Source organism: Egretta garzetta, unplaced genomic scaffold (genome assembly GCF_000687185.1).
Source record: "Egretta garzetta isolate BGI_Z169 unplaced genomic scaffold, ASM68718v1 scaffold32, whole genome shotgun sequence".
NCBI lineage: Eukaryota > Metazoa > Chordata > Aves > Pelecaniformes > Ardeidae > Egretta > Egretta garzetta.
In genome coordinates this window covers 323,322-340,150 of record NW_009259035.1, presented here as the reverse complement: position 1 = coordinate 340,150, position 16,829 = coordinate 323,322, and the positions used below count along the sequence as shown (strand labels likewise).

Genomic DNA, 16,829 nt, shown 5'->3' with positions numbered 1-16,829 from the left:
AGTTAACTTAAAAATATTTCACCACCACGAGATTCTGTTCTTTAGACCTTTTTAAAATTTTATATTAAAAAGTCACTTACTCTGAAAAGTAGTTTTGGAACAACTTTAATTCTGAAAATGTCATTGTTGAAATGTTTAATCTGAGATGTTTTCAAAATTAAATATTTTCAAAATCAATTCTGTAGTTCAAAACATTTGGGTCCTGATGCACTCCCCCCAGCATCTTTATGAAGCAGGAAAACAACACTCAGCCAGCTGTGTTCAGCAAGGCCTTGAGATGTTTCCCTTGCTGAAATATCATCAATAAAATCTGAAAAAGGGACTACCATAATCTGAGAAGAAATTTGCCTAAACAAAGCAACTTTTTAGAATCTGAAGTTGAACCTAATAACCTTCCACTTTGCATTCAACTAATATCCCTGGTCTGAGCAGTTCTGAATGCTTGAGAGAGAAATCTCCTCTTTTTATTTGCATTTGTTTGCCTTCCTACAATTTAGAGGCATACATTTCTTTACAGCCTGATCCTAAGATACCAGTTGTAAGAAAATATGCTTAAAAGCTGTGTATACCCTCACCCTGACTGCAGCGCACTTACCTGAACAGGGCTGCTTTTTTGCATCAGGACTTAAGCCTCGCTGTAGTGCCTTGACGTGACAATATCTCTATTTTACAGGTGGGGAATGTGAGGTAGGGTGTAGCCCAAAGATACCTTTTGCCAGCCAGGAGAAACCTTCCCCCCCGCCCCCTCGATGGGGTTAATGCAAGTCCAATACAAAAGCACTTTAGCAAGGATGGTATTTAAAATGTCAGCTCAAGCTTGGCAGGTCATGATGATTTTTTTTTTTCTGAAAATGAACTGTTTAAGTTCTGGAAACTGAACTTAATGCTCAGGGTGTGGTGCCTAAAAAAAACCTTTTATAATGTGAGTAACTTCTGCTGGTGTTAGCACATGGCTCAAGCGCGCTTGGTCCTATATCCCCTACTGTGGTCAGCAGTATGTTCAGCAAATCTGTTTTTAGAGAGGTACTGTGTGCCTGCCTCGCCTTAACAACTTCCCCCTCTGAGTTATCGTTTGGAGGCTGGAAGGGGAGACCCGCATGGCTAACAAATCCAGCATCTTTTCTGGCTGCTCAGGGTAAAAATTAATGTACTTGCTTGCTTCTGGAACCTAGGATCTAAGTTGTCTTTTTAAAAACAAAAACCAACAAACCCCTCCAAACCCCGGCAGTGCAACAACATTTCTCTTGCCACAGGTGTAAGGAGAAACCTTTAAAATACAAACAGCTGCAGTAGAGCAGCCCCATCCAAAAGCAACCCTGAAACCGCAGCTTTGGAGTTGCAAACTGCCCAGCAGTGGTGATTTACCAGCACTGCTAGTTCACCCCTGAGCAAGAAAACTCAGAAGAGGGGGACTGGGATATTATGATGGTCTACAGTGGGAGGTGCAGAGGCATGTTGGGCTGAGTTATCTGGTGCTATGGGAAGGGGAAGAACAAGGTCCTGCTCCTGCCACCCCTCCTGCTCTTGGCCTTGCGTGATTGCATCCACTGCTTCCCCTGCACCAGGGATTTTCTTGGCAGGCAGGATGGTTTAATCGTTTGTTGTTGTAACCTGGCACAGAGGAGCTGCTTTGCCCACTCCCAAAAATGCAGCTGCAGCACAAGCATGTGGGCAAGGGCGATGCACAGCCCCTTGCTTCCAGCTGGAACTAGAATTTTTAATTGTGGAAAATGGGAGTTTGAGAGGGATTTAGGGGTTCTGGCTAAAATCTTGAGGAAACCAGCCTCAACCAGTTTTTGAGTTTAAAAGCTGTCAGGATTGTGGTTTTGCATCCCTCTGGGATCTCTGTTTGGACCATGAGCTCATGCCAGCTCCGTGGGAGTGGGGCACTGGGAAGACCCTTTGGGTTTCTCTTGGAGTCAGACAAGCCCCTGCCTGGCAGGTCACAGCTCCAACCAAAACATCTGGCAGGGGTTCTCAGGGACCTATAGGCACCTGGTGGGAGAGGGGAGCTGGGTGCGCGCACCAGTGAGGAGTGCCAAGGAAGCTGTGCTGAATGCTTGCACTAACACCTTGGGAAACAGTGTTTAAAGGCTGATCGGCGAGTGAAACTCTGTGCCATCTGGTTGTCTGTCTCGCACAGGTTTACAACCGCAAGGTTATTTAGGATTGCAATTTACAGGCAGAGGCCAGTTTAGAAATAAAAGAGCATCAGACCGTTTGAGTTGAAATCAAGGTCCCTATACATAAAACCTTCAGAACTTAAATAGGCCAAAGAATCATCCTATTTATGATTATATATTAGAAAAAATGAGGTTTTTGGAATGACATTGATCATATTTCTTCAAATAGTATAATGAATTAAAAGTACCTTGGGTTGGCAATTGATTCTTTTTCTTCTTCTCTTACAGTAGGCAAACATTCACAGTCAGCTGAAAAAGGATAAGAAACAAAACTACAGTTACTCTTGGCAGTTATTCTCCATTTATTTCAAAATAGCATCAATTTTTCTGGTGCAGTCTCTCTAGAACATAAAACTGCAGATGCTGTTCTGCACCCTTTTATCTGTAAAATCAGCATAGCCCACATAGCGTAGATGTTACATGTTCTAAATCTTCCTTACCTTTCATAAGTGTTGCTGTAATTTCTTTATTATATATATTTCAATTGCTCATGTACACCTATACAAATGGACTACTTTTTGAACACTCTTTACTGCAAACTACCCTGGAGAGGACTATTTGTTAATCTTCCACTGCTTATAGTTGCACCAAGGCTTTGTAGTCCAGTTGGGAATTTGGGGCTGGGGTTCAGAGAACACTAACAAAAAAATCCCCCTCGTATGTAAACTATTTGCTCCCTTCTGTCCACATAATTTTAAAAAATATTTTACAGCAGTCTTTCCCCGTGTACTATACTTGATGTCTCTATTTCACTACTGCAGTGCTTAGCACATGTTTTCTGCTAGAGCTTATACACCGTGAAGGTCAAAACCCATCATGTGGAGCACTGTGCTAACGTAAAGAAATGCTCCAAAGGGTTTTATGTCCTGAAAAACAAAGCCATCCCTAGGAGATCAGGCAAATGAGCCATTTGGATATAAGGCAAGGGACCAGAAATAAAAAAAATATCAGGGTTTCAGCATTTCCTAGCCAGCGACAAGCTGTTAGCAGTTCAAAATCAGACTTCGCTTAATTCACATCTTATCGAAGGCCCACATTTTTTGAGGAGACCCTTGAAGGGGGATGCAGGGCCCTTAGAGATTTTGACTGGGAGATTTCAATTAGGAGGAAAATAGGGGGAAAAAATACAAGATACTTAGAAGTAGCTAAGGGGGAGCTGAAGATGCTGCTGGTGGTAGTTACCGCAGGTACTAATTGCTCCGTGGGCCGAGAGGATGTAGATGATGAACGGTGCTGGCAGCAAAGAGCAGCTTGGGTTTCATGCGGTGGAGCTGGCAAGCGAGGGAAAGGACACAGAGAGGGGAGGGATGTGTTCATAGGCTCCTGGCAGCAATTTTAAGTAAACGGTGGTCTGAGCTATGAGTAAATGCATGTTTCTTCTACAACAGCGCAATGTGGAGCACAGAACTGTAGAAACTCTGAAGACTGAAAGGACTAGATGCTTCAGAGAAACTAGTACTTAGCATTAAAAACGTGTGTTTAAAAATATAAATACTATTCATGGCTATATGTGTGTTTAATAGAAGTGTCTACTGGAAACTCAAAACATTTATGATATTCCATCATATGTTAAAAATAAGCTCCCACACAAACTAAAATACTCCTCTCAACAATTCTACCCCTGACATTTGTGCTGCTATTTTAGTAGCAGGGAGTCAAGAACACAACTAAAAATGTTGTAGGAAAAGTGGTGACACACACGCAAAATGCTGCACATTGATTTTCTACGCGTGGGATCTACGTCAGCTAGAACAAGAGGGATGCTGGAGTGGGGGGGTTACCGTGTACCATTTTTGTTCATGCTGTTCATCCATTTATCAAGCTCTTCCATTTCTATTTCCATAACAGAGGGCGTGTCTTCTTCAAAAATAGGACTTGAGTGGAAGGGGAAAAAAAAAGCATTACACAAAATGCTTAATTCAAACAACTTTTAAGGTAGTAATTTTGTATCAGACTTTCATCGTTCCAGACGCATGTATAAACTCCAGAAAGCCATCCTAGCCTAGTCATCTGAGGAGACATCAGCCCAACGGGGGTGAATGAAATGGCTGCAAAGAGATGCGAAGGAGCGGGGGTGAGGCGCCCGTCCCGGGCAGAGGCTGGGCTGGCTGGGGCATCACCATGTGCGGAGGGACTCTGACGGGGCACGCCAGAGCACAGGGTGCCTGCGGCTACTCGAGTCCCCCCTGTAAACAGAAAACTGAAAAATAACACAGGTTGTCTCTGCCCTGCTGGAGCACACAGCAAATGTCCCATTGCTCCAGTGATAAAAGCAGAGGGGCTACAGTTTCATCCTAGCTGTGTCTGGCGTTGGCAGCACCTTCAAAAGGGAAGGTCGTGAGTAGAGTACCGCTGCATTTATGTAAATGCCGCTGTTTAGCTTCCCTTTGCTGATCATTCTTGGAGTCACACAGTAGAAAAAATAATTTTAGCAAAACCCCCTTTTTTCTTTCCCCCATGAAGCCAATTTAATGACTTCCAGCGTAATTAGCAAGATGAAGCTCAGTAAAAGGTATCAATAAAAATTATCACTCTGATAAGAGCTGTGCAACTTTCAGCTTGTTTTCCAGCAGCACTGCTTCCACAGCAGCGGGGCGAGCCCTTCTGCCTCACCTCGGAGTAAGAAGACAAACTTGAAAAGCAGGGGAGCAAGACACAAGAGCTTATTCTGAATAGTAAAAGCCTGTGATGAGCCTGGGAACTGATCCCCTTTGCTCACCTTGGATGTCTCGTGGCCTCTGGTGGTTGGTGGAGCCAGGGGTGCCTGGAGCAGGCGTAGGGGCAGCTGTGGGCAGTGGGTGCCCGTGGGGCAGCGCTCACCTCAGCCACCCCAACTCCTGTTCTCCTGCTCTAGTCCTACACCTTCAGCTAGATACTGGAGTCACACTAAATTTAGCCACCTCTAGAGATAGCTAACTGGAGCAATTGATGGCAAAAGGGAGTGGTGTTTAGCGTATTGTTAAATTAAAACAGGTGACGAAGGAGCCAAAAATCATAATACCTCATTAGAGTAAAGAATCCAAAAAAAAAAAAAGGAGCAGTGTTCATCAACTTTACCTTTTCACATTTTCGCTTCCCAGCTCATCTGGAAAAGAAAAAAGTTGGTGTTCATAGTTCTGCTCTTTGCATACAGGATCCAGACTGCAAGCAAGCCTTGAACAGGGTCATGTAAAACAGGTTGCATTTTCAAAAGGCATAATGGTTAACTAGTAGATGACAGACAAAACATCTCATCCTGTTTGTAATCTTCAGAGGAACCCATTATTTTTAATCTTGAACACGCTCAAAGCAGCTCATTACTAGCTCAGCTGTGCTGGGAGGAAACCCACTGTTACCGCCGCGGTGGGCAGGACAGGGCAGACGCACGCTTCCCTGAGCAAAACAGATGCTGTGAGAGGAATGGTATCCTGAAAAGGAACCACTGCTGAAAAAAAAAAAAACATTTGCTGGAAGCATTGGGACATTTTGCTGCAGACTACATGCAGGCAATCTGGCCCTGCCTGGAGACTTTGGGAGCCTCTTGTGGAGAGAAGAAGTGGGGGGGTGGACTTGCATGGCAGATTAAATCTCAGTTAGGCAAATGAAGCTGAACTAGCCAGATGTCAAAAGGGATCCAAAGCTACTTGTGACCCCAAGACAAAGTAAAGATGGGGAGAAAAAAATAAGGTAACAGCCATTCTTCAGATACGTAACTTCCCCTCCAGGAATACAGTGACTGAAAATCCTCAGCCCTCAAAAACAAATAAAGAACTACGTATAGGATTCACATTGTATACTGCCTTAAATCAGCTTGGGTTTAGTTCATTGTTGCCAATGGGTGCTGACACCTCCCACTTGTTCCAGCACATGCCCTGACTGCAGAGCGGCCCCAGGGCCATGGAGCTGTCTGCCCCCGCCTTGAGGATGCCCAAGATCCAAGCAACAGGCACAGGGCAAGAGATCCCAGGATTGCACTCCTGCAAGGTACCACTTTTCACATCCCTCTGAGGAGCATGCCTGCATTTCAGGTCATCCAGAAACAGGCGGGCACCTAGATGCCTGGTTGTGAATTCAGAGTTTGCTACGAGGGTGACCCAGTGATAAGGCAGGTGCAGCCCAAAAATGCCCTGGAAAATGGACTTCAAATCCATGTTGAATGTATGTCGCTCTCTGCAGGCTGAGGAGCTCACAGCTGCACTCTTGTTCTGTAGAGACACTGATACGACCATTTCACGACTTCGTGTACCAACTGCGTGGGTTTCGTATGGCACCTCAGTTTGTTTTCTGTGGCTTGACACTCCAAAGTTACCCATTTCTGTGCTAGCAGATCGAGGTACCTTCCTGGAGCTCTGCTCTCCCTACTGCAGCACCCAGGCAGTCTGACCCCAGGATTCCTAGCTCATTTGCTATATCTTCGTAGCTGCCACCGCCCTACAGGATCCCTTAAAAGTGTTCCTTAAAACGGTTTTGCTTGTTCTTATTTTATCGAAGCTCTGAGCGGCTTTACCTTGTGGGCAGTACAGGCAATAGAAGCATTAAATTCACCCTGCATGAAGTTATTAAGCATTAAGAGAGAATAAGCATTTGCAGCCACATGGTTATATCCGTATGCCATTCCCAGCATGGCCAGGAGCCGGAGCTTGGTGCCGCAGCTCCCGTCATTGTGCAGCGTGAGCAGGAGGTGCCAAGAAGCAGAATTAGCTCCCGCCCAAGGAGAGCTGCGTGCCCAGATACCGCTGGCTGGGGATGGATGCCTTTATCTGTCAGAAGTGCAACTACAAGCAGACAAGTACATCCTAAATGTGGCATCCCAGGCCTGCAAATAACATTTCGTTAATGTCGAGCACATCCTAAAAATATCCTTCTGATGCATGAGAAGACAAATTTACCTTGCTTAGACTTTTTCCTTTTATGATGCATTACAAAAAATATGGTCAGCAAAATCAGCAGGACCAGCAGCACGACAGGGACGACATATATCAGGATGGAGGGTTCCACAGCTTCGGGGCTGTCCGTGTCCAGTTCAGTGCTTGGAGTGGTTTCAGTTTCAAAGCTGCTTTCAGTGGCACTTACGCTGACGAGAACTGGCACGTGGTCATCCGTGATCGAAGAATGCGTAGAAGGAGGAGGCATTACTGTAACGGTGGATAATATCAGCAATCCATCGCCTGATCCAACATTTTCAGAGCCTGCCAAATACATGAGGACAACTTAACATTTTATGGGTTTTACTGGTATTATCAGTGAGTCAAAGCGTACAGCTTTAATATTTACTTTTCACCTGACGTCTTAAAAAAAAAAAACAGCGGATGCCCCATACATACAGGTTTGAAGTCTCGGGCAACTCATGTAAAATTAGATGGCAAATTCATCACAAAATCTTACCAGTCCTGACCGTGTTCTTCAGCTGGCTTTGACTGGGACACGTCAGCGTGCATGGTCTGTCTGCACGCAGCTGTCTTGCACAAACAGACTTTTTTCCCTGCAGGTTGGCATCCGGTCTCGCTCTCGCATAAAAGTCTTCTGCTTCTCAGTAACCCACACCATCCTGCTTTGCTCCTCAGCCTTGGCACATACGGCTGCAACTGCTTTTGTCCCTGCTTTCACCCAAGGAGTTAGTGCTCCCTTCAGGGAGACCATCATCCCTGCTCCATCAATTCCCCTGGCTCACTCACCTCCCCGTTTCTGTGCCTTTGTCAAATTTGTTGAATTTGTTTCACTGCGAAAAACAGAACCGGTGAAAGGAAGTCTGAAGCCTGCAGAGGCTGCTGACTTTCACTTCTGCATGGACTAGAAGAGGTAGTAGTAACACAGGGACTTTACTGGATCCAGATGCAATTAACTTCTCTGTCTGATCCTAGTTATTCTTCACAAACACTAGGACTGGGTTTTGAACCTTGAGTTAGGTTTTTGTTTCATTCCTCATGCATTTTGCAAGAAAAGTGGCTAAAATTGGCTGTATTGGTGATAGTGAAATAAGGTGGGGGGTTTTTTTGAGGCTAATTAAGAATCTGTGTTGACTGTTATGGAGTTTAAAGCTTAAGAGAAGTACAGGAAATTCTGGGCTCATACTGTACTTTATGCTGATGCCAAAAATCCTGTTGCAGCCAAAGGTGCAGGAATCAGTCCTTAGGTTACACCAACATGCGTCCAAATGCAAAGCCTTCAATAATTTTCTTAGCATGAAATCAAATGATGATTTTTTGGTATTATCTGCCCTTTCAGATACAATGCTGACATGGTGCAGCTCTCATTTTATGCAATAAATAAGGATGGGATTTCATGACTTCTGCAATGACATGTTTCTCCCCATTCTATAAAGTGCTGGGCAGCCATCGTTGCCACTAGAGTTAGCAAGAGCTTAAGGTTTTCAGCACCTCAGTGCTGGCATTTCCAGTCTCACAGGAGTGGAACCAAAAGTACTTAGCATTTTAAATGCTTTTGTAAACACATTAATCTTCATAATGGCCCTGAGAGATGAGCAGTTATCATCTCCATTTTACAAATGAGAAATCAGAAGGACAGGGATGCTGTCCTTCCCAGGGATGCCAAGTGAGAGAGGAAAACTGGGATTAGAGCGCTATCTCTTGCTTAATCCACTCTGCAGCATCTCCTCTCCTGTCAGATTCATCTCAAAGAGGAGATGGGTATCTCATGAAACTGTATTCCAGGAAACCCAATTTCAAACTAATAAAATTATTTGAGTGTGACAGCAGTGATTTATCTAGATTTTTATGCCGCTCTTATCACTCAGGCACCCGATTGTTTTATCCTTTCCTAAAAACTAGGAAAGAATTCTAATACTTAATAAATAATACCTAAGGCTTGAATATAGCATTTAATACTGCAAAGGTCACCAGACTCTTTCACCACAATACGACAGTGAAAATGTTAGCTCTTCTGTGGCAAAGCACTTTGTATCGATAAGTCTCTCTGTCCCTTTTTTTCCGTATTTAGTATTTCAGTCAAGAGCAAAACACGATCTCTGCCGCCCTTGCAGGTAATGACCCCTTACGCGTGTGCTCTTCTGCCCCTTCCCACGATCTGCTGGCTCTCCTTAATCCCACCGCAGAGGACAGGAGGGAGAGCTCCTATCCCTTATTAGTTTGGCCACTTGACTTTTCTTTCCTGAGGTAGTTTATAGTCCCTGGTGCCTGCAGCCGCTCCATTTTGATTGCTGTCGCACAGAGCGGCGAGGTATCGCTAGAGGTGTCCGCACCACAGACCACGGCGTGATGGACCGCGCCGCTGGCGGAGCCAATGGACCGCCACAGCCTCACCGAACCGCTGCGATGACCTTGCTTCATTTTCCTCCTCTAGCCATCGCCCTTGAAACCCATCGCCCTTGAAACCCCCCGCCTGCCACATTTGATATATTGACAAGGAAAAGCCCGTTGCTTAAAATAGCGCAAATGGGAAAGGGTGAAGGGAAAATACCTTATTTTTCATTTACTCTCAGAGCTAAAATGGAGTTTTCAAATGTGTAAAGAGTGGTGTGACTTTGAAGCAAAAGCAGGCAGTCACACCTCATCAACTGCAGCGCTGAACTTTCAGCTGCAGCTTATGCTGCGCTTGGTTTCCACGAGAGACTTTTCCAGTGTCTCTGGTACTTTTTATTTGCCTGTTTTTCAGCTATGAAGCAGATTTCAAATAACTTGTCTCTGTGTTAAATAAAATTACCTTTTCTAGTCTCTAAGCAAAGAAAATGGCAAATCGCAGGGAGTGACCTCGCTGCCATGTATTTTTGTTGGCTTTGTGTAATTCCAGGGACAAACCAGCACCTCTTCTGCGGAGCACCGTTTCCTCTTACAGAGACCTTTTCTCTGAGTGAATTAAACACATCTTTCAGCAGAAGGGCAGCCAATTGCACAATGTTCTTGCGAGGATATTGCTCATTTCCTGTGTTTCACCTGCTGCCTCCACACATCTCCCTCCAGCTCTTCTGCCCGTCACCTCTGAGGAGCGGGGCTCAGACCTGAGGGATGCCCTACCTGTCGCACAGGGGCTGCTCGTGCTCTCGGGCCACCCACACATCACAGTTTTTATGCGGTAGGAAAATCACAGCCTGCACCTGGGTGGGCCTGGTGGCTTGCACCAAGGAAGGATTTGTACCTCCAGCCCGGTGGGGGGGGTGGAGTCAGGCCTCCCGGCACAGGCGCAGTGCTCGCCGCAGCCAGCTGCCCGGGCCACATGAGACCCACGTGGCTGGCCTCAAAGTAGTCGTTTTTCATAGCGTTTCAGTTTAAAGTGCTCAAAATAGCGAGCGGGCTGTGTTGCAGCTGGCCCCAGTGGCTGTTTTGTAGGGAGAATGAAAGCTGGGCATTGCAAGGTTTGGAGCAGGGCAGGAGAACATCTGAAAGTCGGGGGTTTTGTGAGGTGCTGTTCAAACATTTTCTCCATGCGTGGAGAAAGCCAGATTTGTGGTGGTCATTCATACCATGAACTGTCTTGTCAGCTGTGTTTGGGTTTCATCTGGGACCTCTAGGGGTCCCTTCCAACCCAAAACATTCTATGATTCTATGATCTTGCAGAGATCTACTAGCTCCCTCCAAAAGGGAGTCTGACCATACCATACCATACCATACCATACCATACCATACCATACATTCAGGATGGAAAAACAAGGCCAGCGGAGTGGAACAAGGAGCAAGTCACATCTGACCATGTAGATATCCCCTTGACTTTGCAAAGCCTATGCCCTTCCCCTTGCTGAGCTCAGCCTTATGCTGTTGGCTGCGGTCTGACATCCGTACGTGGCCCTCTGCACATCTCGGCCGATGAGCAGGTGCTCACACCACCACCGCATTGGCTTCAGCTTTGTCTGGACCACCTGGGGCATGAGTGCTGGCAACTTCTCCCCGTGTCGAGGGAAGTGGACGGGAGCACGTCACAGCTTCAGCCCAGCCCATATAGCCACTTCCCACGCTTTCAAGAGCAGAAGGGAGAGGGGCTGGTATGCAGCTGCCTCCCACCCTGATGGGGAGCTGGGCACAGCAGGAACTGGAAGCTAAGAAGCTGGAGCTGGAAGCGGAGGAGTCCTCAGGTTCCCACCACTGAGGTATTAGAGGATCTAGTCCTCAGGGGACCAAAATGCCTGAGTAAGCATTAGCAGCAGCTTGAAAACAGTTCCATTACAGCTCTTACAAATTATGAAAAAGCTATGTCCCTGGGTATCAGGGATAGCATGGTATAAGGCATTATTCAATATTTTCTACTTTAAAAAATATGCTGGAATTACCGATGGACTTTGCATGAGTTTTGGAGGTGCTCCCAAGCCTACCTTTCAAGGGAGACAGAGGGCCTTGAATATACCGAGCAGCTTTATAGACCGGAGTCCAAACAACTGCATCTCAAACAAACAAACAAACAGCATTTCTGTTGTTGCAGCATTTCTTCCTCTGAGGTTTGTACCATAGCCCTCAGAGGTGGTGATAGGAGCTTCTTGATGAAGTAAGCGGGCAAACAGGTTTCTGATTTCAGTTGGATGCGAGGCAAAGGCAAATAGCCGGCAGTCAGCACATTTGGTTCTGCTGTAAAATCATCAGCCTCCCTGCTGCCTTCTCATCAGGCTCGAGGACTGGGGTCTCTGAAGGGAATTTTTCAAGTTATGCTATAGTACCTACTTACAGAAGAAAAAGGGGCAGGATAGAGGAAAAGCAAGAGCTACGTCAATGGGATGGTCAAGCTTACTAGTTTGAAAGGAAATTTTTTGTTTCTCCAAACTTTCCGACAAGCTATAAAAATGCAGCGAAAGGAAGGCCTATGGGGACAGTGACAAAACAAGAACAGGCTATAAAGCTGTGCATGCCGGGGCAAAGGTTCCATATCCTATATCACTCTGTTCCATACACACGTTGCTGCTGGTCATACGTCTCCACGTGCCCTGTATGATCCCCTCTCCTACTGCTTGACTCACCCCTGTGCTGTTCCTCACCCTGCGTTTCACGTTGCTGCAAGACGGGCCGTTCCTTGCCGCGGCCGGGGCTTGCCCAGCTGCCTGTTGTGGCAGGTCCTGCCTGTCAGTCTGGCTGGCAGAGGAATCCTCAAAAGCCTGCAGGCTGGCTGTCGGGTGCGTACGCTCTGCTGACGAGGCAGCACAAACATTTCAGGACGGCTAATCTGTAGACAAGATCCTATTAAAGCAGGGTGCTTAGAAAGTGTTATCTAGGTATAGCCTGAGAGAGGCAACGACTGTTCAAGTTCATTTCTAGACGATGGAAACTGCTTTCTCCTCACTTGTGCTTCCCAGCCAGCTGAAGTGCTGCATTACTGCCGGTGTTGCAAATTCAGTCATGCCTCTTCGAGTCAAACTCTGAACCTGTAGTCTCATTTCTCACCCCCAGGAATAAAGGTTTTTCAGACCAATTTATGCATTTAGTTGCATCTACTTAATCTCATGGCCTTCCAGCTCTGCACCAGTGATACCCGCGTGACCTCGCTGTGATGCGAATCTCTCGGTGCTTCTTGCTCTCAGGAGGAGCCTGAAATTAAAGATTCAAAAGCTCCGGAGGCTCTCCAGCTGTCATAAAATCTCTTGAGGGAAAATAGACTGGGGTCACTGACTGAAATTTAGGATACAATCTTGCTGATGTAAAGGAGACATTTTCTGAAATGCCCCTGAAGCGCCCGAATAAAAGTGGAAGCCTGTGTGTGTGGATAAAAGGGATGAACAGCAGTAAATAGGTGCAAGGAATTGATGGGTTCAGTAGAAAGGAGTTTTCATCTGCTTTTTAGGGGGCTGCACTTTGGAAAGAGAGGATGGAGCAAATCCTCATTTCTTATATTGTTGCTTTGCTAGAAAATTGTAACAGGTGACTCTGATGGGTTCAAACCCATTCCCGAGTTCATTACTCTAGGGGGGAATGGGTCAAAAATATCACTCCCTTAGAGACCTTACCTAAAAGACCCCTCTCTGCCAAAGACACGCGAGCGGCTGAGTATCTGGATCTTTGATAGCAACATTTCTTTGAATGACAGCTCAAAACGATAGCGCAGAGACACAGCCAAAATAAAAGCACTACCTGCAACCACCCCAGCTCTTCTACTTAGGGACCTTACACGCTTTACTGCTCCTCTCCCTCACGCATTTTCTCGCCCCCCCCCGTGTCAGACCGCTTACGCTGCAATTTCCCGCATGCTTCACCAAGCACAGAGGGAGATGGCGTACCCTGGGAAACGCTCATAGGGTCAGAGCCTTTTCCTAAAAGCTATCGTAAGGGCCTTAGTGCTTGTTCCTAGGGTCAGCACACACCTCGGTCGGTCTTTCAGGCTGCTGCGAGGCTGAGCAGCCACTGCCGTTGCCACGGCAGGGAGGGCCACTGCTGGCCCTCAGCATGCTGGTCACCAGCAGGGCTTTCTGCCCGCATAAAGCAAGGGGATGGGCAAGGGGAAGGTGCAAACCCTGATGTCCCCTCAGTGCGGAGCCAGGGGAGGGCCAGCACCCAGAGCTGAGATCTCAAGCATGCTCTTCGAGCTACCGGCTTAGAGTAATTGTAGCGTAGCTGGGAGAAAACCCTCTGTTAATCAGAATTCACATGGCAAGGCTAGGGTTTTACAAGGCTCCAGCAAGGTATGGACCTGTATAGGCTTCAATCTGCCTGTGCTGCAAGATTTAATCATACTCTTATCGCCTGTTTTGTAAATGGTTTCTAGACAGTAGAAGTGAGACCTGGGGGATCCCCAAGCGCTTCTGCCCCCCTTCTCCAGCAGACAATCTAGACAGTAGAAGTGAGACCTGGGGGATCCCCGAGCGCTTTAAAGGTGAGGACTGTGTCTGGGACTGGAGGAAAACCGAAAAAGCTCCTTTAAAGGTCCTGCCCTGTTGATCTGTGAGCAAGCACGGGTGAGAGCAAAGGATCCCCCCAGCAGGCTGCCCTCAGCAGAGGGGCTCCCGACCCACCAGTGCCTGTGGGGTACATCAGGCCCTACCGAAACTCTTCCCCTTCCCGTTCAATTTCAGCCCTGAGGCCCGAGGTCACAACTTCCCCCTGACCACCCACACAGTCAGCATAAGCCTTGGATACATTTTGGGGCTGGTTGCACAAACAAAAGCCGCTTTTGTGTGGGGAGCAAGAGTCCCTGTCTTCTCCAGGCGGGTGCTCTCCTCCCCTTCTCCAGCAGCAGGGTCTGGCTCAGGAGAGCCAGGGCTGACAGCAGTCAGGGAGAGCTCTGCCAGGATGGACTTGATCCCATGGGGGAACCATTCCAAGTTCAACCAAAATCTAAAAGTGGAGCGACCGGTAGGAAGCTTCTAAAGGCAGCAGGGAGTGGGTTGGGGCACCTGGTACGTGACATCTGCCTGGTGCTTCGTGCAGCCTTTTGTGCCCGTCGCAAAGAAGGGCAGGGGGGGCCCAGCTGTGGGCTGGGGGGCTCGGGGACTAAGGCATCCCTCCAACCCGTGGAGGTGGTGATGAAATACTCGCCACCAGCACGCTGCAAACAAGCTAAGGAAGCTGGAGCCTGATCGCTCTGCTTTGCTTGCGTCCTGCCCCTCCGTTTTGCTCTGCCCATGGTGGGATTTTTCCCTCTGACCGCTTTGATTCTGAGCTACGTTCAGTGCTTGCAGCCTATTTTCCTAACGCATGTGTAACGCAGCAGGGCTGTAGTAACGCAGAGAAGACCAAGCTGTTTTGCACCTCCCTTAGCTTGCTCTTACAGCTGAGCAAGATTCTAACTGCCAGCAGCTCGGTAGCATGCCGGGAGCCAGCAGCCCTGTTGTACGCCCTGTACTGGTTTTCAGGGAAAAAATACCCATGCCAAACCACCTTGCATTTTAAAACCTTAATAGAAGAAGTCCAGCGAGAGCTGAGAGTGACCGTCCTTCCTCCCCGCTTTCTGGAGAGCTCCCGCTCGCTACAGCAGCACAGAGGCAGCCAATGCCTCTGGTCCATACCGAGGCACTTCAGCAGCGATTTGTTTGACACCCAAAGGCATATAAGCACTGCCTGGCAAGGTTTTACTTAAAAAGCTGCCTGTCTTTCCCAGTTGCTGGCTGTCAAAATGCCAGTGAAAACAAACTACCCCCTGCGAACGGGTGAGAGCCTCTGCAATGCATGCCGGGAGCCAGCAGCCCTGTTGTACGCCCTGTACTGGTTTTCAGGGAAAAAATACCCATGCCAAACCACCTTGCATTTTAAAACCTTAATAGAAGAAGTCCAGCGAGAGCTGAGAGTGACCGTCCTTCCTCCCCGCTTTCTGGAGAGCTCCCGCTCGCTACAGCAGCACAGAGGCAGCCAATGCCTCTGGTCCATACCGAGGCACTTCAGCAGCGATTTGTTTGACACCCAAAGGCATATAAGCACTGCCTGGCAAGGTTTTACTTAAAAAGCTGCCTGTCTTTCCCAGTTGCTGGCTGTCAAAATGCCAGTGAAAACAAACTACCCCCTGCGAACGGGTGAGAGCCTCTGCAACGACACCCCAACACCGACATTGACAACGACACCCCAACCCATGACAGCATTTTGTCACAAGCGGCTTTTCCACTCACAGTTCTTCCCTTCAGAAGAGGTCAGGACCTAAAATCCACGGTGCCAGCCACTTTGTTCTGCAGCTGAGAATTCAAAATATTTGTCTCCGGAACCGGCTGTTCTTTTGTTAAACCGGTTTCAGTGCACTGAGACTACGGAAATCGGCAGTCGGCTTTTGAATGGAAGCGGTGCTCCGTCTTTATCTTTGCTATTAAATACTGATAGTATGGGTGTGGGGTTAAAAAAGTGGAACAAATAATTAAAATTAGAACCCAAATGCCTGGCGGGCCAGCGTGGAAACGCCGGTTCCCTACGCACCTGCAATTTAGGAAATGTAGGAATTGTAGGATTTAGTTGCTGAGGTTCGTGCTTAGGTCTAAGGAAAAAAAGTCAAAGCTTTTGGAAAAGGGTAAACACAGCTAAAAAAGCAGAGAGCAAGTCCCCACAGATCTTCTCCTAGTGCTCAGTTTGGAGGGTGTTGCCCTCCGACTCGGTCCCATCGCTGCAGGCACGAACCGCGGTCCCACCTCGGAAGGCGAAAGGCGCTTTCTTACTCACTGTTACTGGCAGATCCTCCGGCCAGCGACAGGGCAGAAAGCAGCGCGATGAGGTTTTGCTTTCGCATGTTACCTCGGCGTGGCTGCCACCCGAGGGGCTTCGGCGGGCTCCCTGCTTCACCCGAGCATTTACATTTCCTGTTTCCTGCCGGGGTGCATCTGAGCCGCATTTCTTCAGGAGATGGACTCTCTTTGATGGGTTTTAGGAAGTGATGTAATTCCGTCTGGGCCTGTCAAGCGAGCAATGATTGCAAAAGAAAGAAGAAGAAAAAAAAAAAAGAAGTTGCTCTTCAAGCATTAACTCGGCTGAAGCACCTTGATGCTGTAGGTGAGCCCGCTCCTACTCTCCTCTGCTTTTTAGACTCCCGACTTTACTACCATCTGTCTTCAGCTCCATGCAGTGTCATGGGATGAACACCACACAAATACAAATGGAATAATTTAGGTTGCTTTTCAGGGTGGCTGAGCAAGCAGATTTCAATAGTGCCTCCCCCCGCCTTGGTTTTCAAGCTGTAATTCTTGCCCCAGCACGGTGGGACGCTGCATGCATTTGTGATCCCAAAAGGCAACCCCCCCAAGCAGGGCTGTGTCCAGAAAATGGGAAAACTGGCTGGTTCGCTTGGCAGCCTGTAACTGAGTGTTTT

At 47.5% G+C, this 16,829-nt stretch overlaps 1 protein-coding gene across 3 annotated transcripts in view; it reads right to left on the bottom strand.

Annotated features, from left to right (window-relative positions):
* Nucleotides 1–16,357, bottom strand: part of TMEM154 (transmembrane protein 154) — an 18,674-nt gene extending 2,317 nt beyond the window's left edge. The window contains exons 1-6 of one of the 3 annotated variants that reach the window (XM_035890412.1): nucleotides 16,187–16,357; nucleotides 7,052–7,351; nucleotides 5,241–5,268; nucleotides 3,972–4,057; nucleotides 3,366–3,454; nucleotides 2,372–2,432 (exon numbers count right to left, since the gene is read on the bottom strand). In XM_035890412.1, coding sequence (XP_035746305.1) covers nucleotides 2,406–2,432; nucleotides 3,366–3,454; nucleotides 3,972–4,057; nucleotides 5,241–5,268; nucleotides 7,052–7,351; nucleotides 16,187–16,355 — 699 coding nt within the window. In that variant the 5' untranslated portion in view covers nucleotides 16,356–16,357 and the 3' untranslated portion in view covers nucleotides 2,372–2,405. The remainder of the gene's footprint in view (nucleotides 1–2,371; nucleotides 2,433–3,365; nucleotides 3,455–3,971; nucleotides 4,058–5,240; nucleotides 5,269–7,051; nucleotides 7,352–16,186) is intronic. The other 2 variants (XM_035890414.1, XM_035890413.1) reach the window with 2 other exon arrangements.
* Between the last annotated feature and the right edge of the window lie 472 nt (nucleotides 16,358–16,829).